The sequence below is a fragment of the Oncorhynchus kisutch genome, linkage group LG2, assembly GCF_002021735.2.
Source record: "Oncorhynchus kisutch isolate 150728-3 linkage group LG2, Okis_V2, whole genome shotgun sequence".
Classification (NCBI taxonomy): domain Eukaryota; kingdom Metazoa; phylum Chordata; class Actinopteri; order Salmoniformes; family Salmonidae; genus Oncorhynchus; species Oncorhynchus kisutch.
The window spans coordinates 61,184,620-61,195,059 of NC_034175.2; the positions used below are offsets into that span (position 1 = coordinate 61,184,620).

The 10,440-nt window shown below is 49.0% G+C and overlaps 1 protein-coding gene across 1 annotated transcript in view; it reads left to right on the top strand.

Moving 5' to 3' along the window:
• LOC116356457 (keratin-associated protein 10-4-like) overlaps nucleotides 1–9,950 on the top strand; it is a 30,642-nt gene extending 20,692 nt beyond the window's left edge. The window contains exons 3-4 of the mRNA XM_031802201.1: nucleotides 992–1,159; nucleotides 9,817–9,950. Of these exons, the coding sequence (XP_031658061.1) occupies nucleotides 992–1,159; nucleotides 9,817–9,950 (302 nt within the window). The remainder of the gene's footprint in view (nucleotides 1–991; nucleotides 1,160–9,816) is intronic.
• The last annotated feature ends 490 nt before the right edge of the window (nucleotides 9,951–10,440 follow it).

The window sequence follows — 10,440 nt, forward strand, 5'->3', positions numbered from 1 at the left end:
TGTGTGTGTGTCTCTGTGTTTCAGAGAGTGCTGAGTCTTCTAGCAGATGTTGCTCCTGCACAATGGAATGCCGGCGGTACTGAACATTGCCTACAGAGGAAGAGTGTCAGCATGGGACTGCTCTCCTTTCTACCTTCATCTCGCTCTCTATTTCTTTCTCTCTCTTTCTCCTCTCTGCATTCAGCCTATCAATGTTTAACACAGCCCATCTGTGGGGGAGTTTGGGAGAGAATAGACTCCATCACTTACTGCTCAAGCAAAAGGACTCGGACAACAGGCTCGTTCCTGCATTACAAGAGATGCTCCTGGCAAATCAACCGAGGGTGTACCAGCTGTGGACAGTCTGTAAAAAACACCGGGGTCACAGTGTAAGGGGAAACAGTACGGTGTACAGCCTATTAAAAGATGTGACAATGTAGAGCTGAAATGTATGATAAGAAGCTGTGAATAGATTGTCAAGTGTTGAGAGGTGAGAATGTACATTATAAACTGGGTGGTTCGAGCCCTGAATGCTGATTGGCTGACAGCTGTAAATCAAACCGTGTACCAGGGGTATGACAAAACGTATTTTTACTGCTGTAATTACATTGGTAACCAGTTCATAATAGCAATAAGACACTTCAGGGTTTAGTGAAAAATTGCCAATATTCCACGGCTAAGGGCTGTGTCCAGGCACTCCACGTTGTGTTGTGCGTAAGAAAAGCCCTTAGCCGTGGTATATTGGCCATATACCACACCTCCTCTGGCCTTATTGCTTAAATTGAACACACAATCTTCAACCTACAGATACATGTTTTGGCTCTACAGTAGGTTTGTGTGTCTGGATCTTGTTAAATCCCCCATCGGTCCACAGCGCAGTAGAATACCAAGGGGAGATTCTTCAAAAGAAAAACACTCTTAACTCTCCCTTTCAACACTTCTGCCCACTCGCGTTGCTATGGCAGCGCTGACAGTGCAAACAATGCACAAACCGTTTTTCAGAGTTCGTCAGTCAATCGCGTGTCATTGTGTGTGTGTGTGTGTGTGTGTGTGTGTGTGTGTGTGTGTGTGTGTGTGTGTGTGTGTGTGTGTGTGTGTGTGTGTGTGTGTGTGTGTGTGTGTGTGTGTGTGTGTGTGTGTGTGTGTGTGTGTGTGTCTGTGTGTGTTCATCCAGAATCCTGTGTCAGGGCTGATCAAACTATTAATTTGTTCCTGTGTGGAAGGAGATGAATCAGTATATCAGGTGCAAATTGGTTGTATTTATTTAACAGTGCAGATTAAAATTGGATCCAGTTGTATTTACATAATATACAAATGAATATACAAATGTAGAAAAAATATGAAGAAATTATTATCTTGCAAAAATAATACTCTTGGTTGACATAAAAACATACCAGGCCAAAGCAATTACTAGACTCTATCAATTCGAGGAAACAGACAAAACGCCTCCAATTAATCGACAATGCATTTACATGCAACAGAAATTATTAATCAAAAAATAGATTAAAAAACAATTATTTTTATTGTTAAACTTGACTGTATAAACGTATAGTGTTAACCAGCTAGCTAAAGTGGACAAGTTAGCTGGTCCTGCTGTTGGACGTACCACGTGCACACGTATCACCACTATAAAAATCCTGCATTTGGGAAGGAAATAAAGAGCATTTGGGATGCACACAAACACACACACACTTTCAAGCAACACCAAATAGTAGTAGTTTGAGTAGCGTGCAGCATTAAATGTAGGAGTTAGGTTTGAGCGACTGCCTTGATCTATAGCCTGTTTATGTTCGGTGATTCCCTGCCTCTCTCCGTCTCTCGCTCAGCTTCTCTCTCTCATTACTTCTTCTGCATCTCGCTCTTTAACTTTCTGGAATCCATCTATCTAACACACAGACTACACTCAGGACTGTACAGTCTGTCAGTCTCTCTCTCTCTCTCTCAGTCCTGACGTTGATCCCCTGAGACACTGCCTGCTGCTGGAGGAAGCTGAAAAGCCCAAAACAAAAACATACTAAATGGTGCAATAGGAAGTAATAGTCTGTACTCTTCACTGACAGGGGAGCTCTAAGGAACTCTGTCCATCAATGGAGCTAAATAGGATATTTTATTGGAGCAAGACTTGCCTAGTTAAACAAAGATACAAAAAAAGTTTTTGTTAAAAAACAAGTTGAATGTAGCGAAGGGCTATTGTATTAAATACTGAAGTTAGCTGGTATTGACTCATTAACATACACTTGTCAGAGTAAATTATAGTAAATGTATAGTATTTCCTGTCTTGTGACATCCCACTGTTTGTGAAAAGACAGGAAACATTCAGTTCCTCATCTTTGCTGTTGCATCACTGCCTGAAGGCTAGCTTGTGTGCCTGCTATCATGCCTGCCATCCTGCCTGCCTGCCTGCCATGCTGCCTGCCTGCCATGCTGCCTGCCTGCCATCTTGCCATCTTGCCTGCCTGCCATCCTGTCCGCTGACCATCCTTCCCGCCTGCAGTCCTGCCTTCCTGCCTGCCATCCTGCCTGCCTACCATCCTGCCTTCCTGCCTGCCATCCTGCCTGCCTACCATCCTGCCTTCCTGCCTGCCATCCTGCCTGCCTACCATCCTGCCTTCCTGCCTGCCATCCTGCCTGCCTACCATCCTGCCTTCCTGCCTACCATCCTGCCTGCCTACCATCCTGCCTTCCTGCCTGCCATCCTGCCTGCCTACCATCCTGCCTTCCTGCCTGCCATCCTGCATACCTACCATCCTTCCTGCCTGCCATCCTGCCTACCTACCATCCTGCCATCCTGCCTGCCATCCTGCCTGCCTACCATCCTGCCTTCCTGCCTGTCATCCTGCCTGCCTACCATCCTGCCTTCCTGCCTGCCATCCTGCATACCTACCATCCTTCCTGCCTGCCATCCTGCCTACCTACCATGCTGCCATCCTGCCTGCCTGCCATCCTGCCTGCCTGCCATCCTGTCTGCCTACCATCCTGCCTTCCTGCCTGCCATCCTGCATACCTACCATCCTTCCTGCCTGCCATCCTGCCTGCCTACCATCCTGCCTTCCTGCCTGCCATCCTGCATACCTACCATCCTTCCTGCCTACCATCCTGCCTACCTACCATGCTGCCATCCTGCCTGCCTGCCATCCTGCCTGCCTACCATCCTGCCTTCCTGCCTGCCATCCTGCATACCTACCATCCTTCCTGCCTGCCATCCTGCCTACCTACCATGCTGCCATCCTGCCTGCCATCCTGCCTGCCTGCCATCCTGTCTGCCTACCATCCTGCCTGCCTATCGTCTTGACTTCCTGCCTGCCTACCATCCTGCCTACCATGCTGTCTGCCTTCCATCCTGCCTTCCTGCCTGCCTACCATCCTGCCTTCCTGCCTGCCTACCATCCTGCCTTCCTGCCTGCCTACCATCCTGCCTTCCTGCCTGCCTACCATCCTGCCATTCTGCCTGCCATCCTGCCTTCCATCCTGTCTGCCTACCATCCTGCCTGCCTATCGTCTTGACTTTCTGCCTGCCTACCATCCTGCCTTCCTGCCAGCCTACCATGCTGCCTGCCTAACATCCTGCCTTCCTGCCTGCCCACCATCCTGCCTGCCTACCATCCTGCCTTCCTGCCTGCCTTCCATCCTACCTTCCTGCCTGCCAACCATCCTGCTAGCCTGCCTTCCTGCCTGCCTTCTATCCTACCTTCCTGCCTGCCCACCATCCTGCCTTCCTGCCTGCCTAACATTCTACCTTCCTGCCTGCCTACCATCCTGCCTTCTTGCCTGCCTACCATCCTGCCTTCCTGCCTGCCATCCTGCATACCTACCATCCTTCCTGCCTGCCATCCTGCCTACCTACCATCCTGCCATCCTGCCTGCCATCCTGCCTGCCTACCATCCTGCCTTCCTGCCTGTCATCCTGCCTGCCTACCATCCTGCCTTCCTGCCTGCCATCCTGTCTGCCTACCATCCTGCCTTCCTGCCTGCCTTCCATCCTACCTTCCTGCCTGCCAACCATCCTGCTAGCCTGCCTTCCTGCCTGCCTTCTATCCTACCTTCCTGCCTGCCCACCATCCTGCCTTCCTGCCTGCCTAACATTCTACCTTCCTGCCTGCCTACCATCCTGCCTTCTTGCCTGCCTACCATCCTGCCTTCCTGCCTGCCATCCTGCATACCTACCATCCTTCCTGCCTGCCATCCTGCCTACCTACCATCCTGCCATCCTGCCTGCCATCCTGCCTGCCTACCATCCTGCCTTCCTGCCTGTCATCCTGCCTGCCTACCATCCTGCCTTCCTGCCTGCCATCCTGTCTGCCTACCATCCTGCCTTCCTGCCTGCCATCCTGCATACCTACCATCCTTCCTGCCTGCCATCCTGCCTACCTACCATGCTGCCATCCTGCCTGCCTGCCATCCTGCCTGCCTGCCATCCTGTCTGCCTACCACCCTGCCTTCCTGCCTGCCATCCTGCATACCTACCATCCTTCCTGCCTGCCATCCTGCCTGCCTACCATCCTGCCTTCCTGCCTGCCATCCTGCATACCTACCATCCTTCCTGCCTACCATCCTGCCTACCTACCATGCTGCCATCCTGCCTGCCTGCCATCCTGCCTGCCTACCATCCTGCCTTCCTGCCTGCCATCCTGCATACCTACCATCCTTCCTGCCTGCCATCCTGCCTACCTACCATGCTGCCATCCTGCCTGCCATCCTGCCTGCCTGCCATCCTGTCTGCCTACCATCCTGCCTGCCTATCGTCTTGACTTCCTGCCTGCCTACCATCCTGCCTACCATGCTGTCTGCCTTCCATCCTGCCTTCCTGCCTGCCTACCATCCTGCCTTCCTGCCTGCCTACCATCCTGCCTTCCTGCCTGCCTACCATCCTGCCTTCCTGCCTGCCTACCATCCTGCCATTCTGCCTGCCATCCTGCCTTCCATCCTGTCTGCCTACCATCCTGCCTGCCTATCGTCTTGACTTTCTGCCTGCCTACCATCCTGCCTTCCTGCCAGCCTACCATGCTGCCTGCCTAACATCCTGCCTTCCTGCCTGCCCACCATCCTGCCTGCCTACCATCCTGCCTTCCTGCCTGCCTTCCATCCTACCTTCCTGCCTGCCAACCATCCTGCTAGCCTGCCTTCCTGCCTGCCTTCTATCCTACCTTCCTGCCTGCCCACCATCCTGCCTTCCTGCCTGCCTAACATTCTACCTTCCTGCCTGCCTACCATCCTGCCTTCTTGCCTGCCTACCATCCTGCCTTCCTGCCTGCCTACCATCCTGCCTGCCTAACATCCTGCCTTCCCGCCTGCCTATCATCCTGCCTTCCTGCCTGCCTACCATCCTGCTAGACTGCCTTTCTGCCTGCCTGCCTTCCTGCCTACCATCCTGTCTTCCTGCCTGCCTTCCTGCCTGCCTACCATCCTGCCTTCCTGCCTGCCTACCATCCTGCCTTCCTGCCTGCCTACCATCCTGCATTCCTGCCTGCCTACCATCCTACCTTCCTGCCTGCCTACCATCCTGCCTTCCTGCCTGCCTACCATGTTACCATCCTGCCTGACTGCTGGGTTGGGTTTCTGTAATCATTTTTGAAGACCACTGAGAGAGAAACACAAATATGGATTTTAATGAAAAATTCAAAATTCCATCTGACTTCATAAAGCCCTGCGTGGGAATGGAATTAGACTTATTGTAAATGCGGTATGCAATTTAGTTCATGCCAGGAGTTGCATGAATAAAACAACAAATCTCAAACCAGATAAACTTGATAAGCTGCACTCTCTCTTTTCACAAACACAAGGAAAATGAATGTGAAACCTCACCCATTCCTACTTCTCTCTAGTCATGCAGTCTCTTCTGCTTTATCCTTTTCTACTGCCTACTTTGCAGTACAGTGTTCACATTTCTAATGGTTTTCTTTTTGTGTTTTCTATTCTATTCTCCACCGGCCACTTTGCTAAACAAGTAAGTCTGTAGCTGTCTCTGTTCTGTATACACACGACACAGAATCTACAAGGACAAACACAGTCTGGTCTCACAGGCTAACAGCATAAACAACATGCTGTTAATGCTTGTATGTGACTGCTAGAGAGCATTCTGGGAACCCCCCCCACACACACACACACACTCACACACACTCACACACACGCACACACTATCATAACTGTTATCGTTCCCTGCAGAATTATTCAGTGTCTCTTTAATAAATTATTGGGCATCCCTATCAAACAAATACCAGTAACAGCAACATAGAACCAGTACATATCTTAATTTGAGCCAGTTTGCAACTGCATGGAAATAATCCTGCAGCAATGGGAAATGTGAATTATTATGTGGATTATAATGAATGGACATTATTGTAGGGGAAAATCAAGTCTGAAATTTCCAAATGGAAATGACTAACTTCAGAAACCTTTTATAATTAATTGCAGGAAAGTTCTCATGCAACAGGATGATCAAATTAAGATCCTACATCTTTATGAATAACTGATGAGGCAACATACGCCACTAATGCACTGGGACTAAGACGTGCCTCTCATTGGCTCAGGCAACACAACACAAGGCAACACAACTCTGCAACCAGCTCTGACTTTTGGCAGTTGGACTGCTGGACTTTCTGTTTGGCAGAACTATGTGGTGATTCCAGACTGAATTCTAGTTTGATGGCAATGAGAGAGAAGCAGTTAAGCTGGTTCTGTTTGTTTGCATGCTGTTTGGCGTATCCAATGTTGGCTTTGACAAGGTTTCCATCTGCTTCAGCTCAGGGATCAGAGGAAGGGAAAATGTCATCCGGACCCAAAAACATTAGCTCAGTCAGTTTTATCTCCCAACACAAGTGCCAATACAGACCAACCCGTATCAGAGAATTAGATCAGTCATTCTCAGTGACGGCAGACCCTAATCTATCAACGCATCATCCAATACCTCTTACAGACTAAACTTACACCTGCCAGTCCATCAATTTGTCCCTAAATGGTTTTTCTCTCATGAGAGAAGAGGGGGACAGACAGAGAGAAAAATGTCACAGTCAATGTGTCATTACCCACACTGCACCCTGTTGGTGCTCTTCGCCATTTGTGAGAGAGGGAAAAAAGAGAAGAGGAGAGGAGAGGAGAGGAGAGGAGAGGAGAGGAGAGGAGAGGAGAGGAGAGGAGAGGAGAGGAGAGGAGAGGAGAGGAGAGGAGAGGAGAGGAGAGGAGAGGAGAGGAGAGGAGAGGAGAGGAGAGGAGAGGAAATGACAGTGGTGGCTAATGTCTATAGTGCATTATTTTCCTACTGTGGATGGGTAAAAACAGCAAGTCACTTCTCACAATGCCTGTCTGTCTTCCTACATGTGTGTGTACAGCATGTCTGTGTGTATCTGTGTGCTTTTATCTGTGCTCCTCCTCATATTCATCTCTATATGTCTGTGACGTCTCCTGCCACCTCTTTACAGTATCTGCATGTTAGTATGCTTGTTTTTCCCTTAATGTTGTCTATTCTCTGTGTACAGCTTTATCTCCATGTCAACCTTCTCTTCTATGTGTGTGTGTCTCTGTGTGGCTTTTTCTTTTACATGTCAGTTTGTATGTCCACTTTCTCCCCCCACTCTCTATTCATGTGAGGCAAAGTAAGCATCTCTGTAAAACATGTTTTGCCACATGAGCTTCTGACTTTGTGAGTCAACACCATCACATGTTAGCCCTTCCAGAAATTCTAGAGAGAGGAAATGTGACACTTTTTTCCTCATGTATCCACGAGCCATCAGAATTACCATAGTAGTTGATGATGGACAGTGATGAGTGAAATGTGCAATGAACTTTTCTTCTTCAGATTTTCGATGCCAGCTGCTGTGGCTCACTGTGCTTGACTGCTGCGACCTGAAGTCACCTCCCGCAGTAAACGAATAAAACTACAAGCCAAGAAACAAATTAAATTAGATACAACCATCACACAAAGAGAGAGGCTGTCATTTTCCTCCAACTTTGCCTCCACACATGTACCTGGCTGTGAGACATAGTCAAGAGGACCTCTCACTTCAACACTATCTCAGCCTGCCTCTCCAAGCAGCACATGATGTTTGTTCTCTGTGTGTGTGTCTCGGCCTTCTTGTGGCTGGGCTGTCAGCGGCCTTGGTTCAACACTAGTAATGTGTGAGTTTTGGCAGCTGCCCGAGGTAGTGAGCTGATGTCTTCATTAGCATAGTTTAGCTGCTGTCATCCCTCCTCTCTGTCACCATGCAGCTCAGCCAGACAGACTCGCCACCACACTCATCAACTCCCATCATCCTTGCAGTGTGTGTGTGTGTGTGTGTGTGTGTGTGTGTGTGTGTGTGTGTGTGTGTGTGTGTGTGTGTGTGTGTGTGTGTGTGTGTGTGTGTGTGTGTGTGTGTGTGTGTGTGTGTGTGTGTGTGTGTGTGTGTGTGAGACACTTGCTCGCTAAACCCCCATCTCACTAACACATGTTTTTAATTAGCTGACAAACACGGGATCTCTCACTACCCCAGTCCCTGATATGATGCTCACACACACACACACACACACACACACACACACACACACACACACACACACACACACACACACACACACACACACACATATATATACACACGCACATATACACAAACACATATCCTGTTATTATCTTTCACTCACACACAGTTCCACATACATATTCTGTAGACTACACACATTTCAATGGTTGGTTTCTATTTGGTTTCTATTGGATACCACGAAATTGGGGAGAAAAAAGGGGGTAGGATTTTTATATTTTTTTAATTAAAAAAACATAAAAATCCTTGGTAGTAGTTACAGTCTTGTCTCATCGCTGCAACTCGCATACGGACTTGGGAGAGGCAAAGGTCGAGAGCTATGTGTCCTCCGAAACACAACCCAGCCAAGCCTTACTGCTTCTTGACACAATGCCCATCCAACCCGGAAGCCAGCCGCCACAATGTGTCAGAGGAAACACCGTACATCTGGCAACCTGGTCAGTGTGCACTGCGCCTGGCCCGCCACAGGAGTCGCTAGTGCGCGATGAGACAAGGATATCCCTGCCGGCCAAACCCTCCCTAACTTAGACGATGCTGGGCCAATTGTGCGCCGCCCCATTGGCCTCCCAGTCACGGCTGGCTGCGACAGAGCCTGGACTCAAACCCAGGATCTCTGGTTGCACAGCTAGCACTGTGATGCAGTGCCTTAGACCACTGCGCCACCCAGGAGGCCTAGTTTCACATTTTCTAAATATACAAATTTTGTCAAGCTTGGTTGCCGTGCTGCCATAGCAACTTCTTCCTTGCAGATGTAGCTATTTAAAAAAACATATTAGCGCTGTCTCAATAACAGTTCCGGCTCTAATATAATCTCAATAACAGTATAGTCTTCAGTGGGACTGTGTCATCATCTAAACATAAATATCATGTCAGTTTATTAAGAGCTCAGAACAGTACGTCTCAAGACATGGAGAGGAGAGAATACATGTTGACAGACGTGCCATCTTCTGTTGCTCTCTGTCCCCTGCCTCCATCCCCCCTATTTCTCTCTCTCGCTCTCTGGGTGTGTGAGTGCTCTGCAGTTCTTGTGTCTGCCATGGCTGGCGGCTGGTTGACATTCAGGCAGGCAGGCCTGTCACCCGGCATCGCTGTCTCACAGTGTGACACAGCAGGGTGAAGGAGTTGTGGGGACAGAGGCACAGTGGGCAAGTCTGCTCCATGTTCCAAGGAATCTCATCTCTTTCATGTAGTGAGCAGCAGCAACTCTGTGGTGGCTTGGATCTTCAAACAGGCGTTAGTACAAACAGGCCAGTGCAAGAAACAAAGTGATACCATGTTGTGAAACGAGTGTTTTGTGTCATTCATTGTCCCGCTGAATCTAAAGTGTGTGTGTGTGTGTGTGTGTGTGTGTGTGTGTGTGTGTGTGTGTGTGTGTGTGTGTGTGTGTGTGTGTGTGTGTGTGTGTGTGTGTGTGTGTGTGTGTGTGTGTGCATCGCTATCTCTATAGTGCAGCAATGATTCCACACACGATCAGAGGCCTTCAGGTGCTGCTACCCTAAAAGGTCATATATATATCATATATTGATAGGGAGGTACAGTATATTTACCTGACCCTACCCTGTGTTTACCCCCTACAGTACTCCATCACTGTGTTACCGCCAACAGTACTCAATTTATTGTGTTTACCCCCACAGTACTCCATCACTGTGTTTACCACTACAGTACTCCATTTACTGTGTTTACCCCCTACAGTACTCATCACTGTGTTTACCCCTACAGTACTCCATCACTGTGTTTACCCCCTACAGTGCTCCATCACTGTGTTTACCCCTACAGTACTCCATCACTGTGTTTACCCCTACAGTACTCCATTTAATGTGTTTACCCCCTACAGTACTCCATCACTGTGTTTACCCCTACAGTACTCCATTTACTGTGTTTACCCCCTACAGTACTCCATCACTGTGTTTACCACTACAGTGCTCCATCACTGTGTTTACCCCGTATA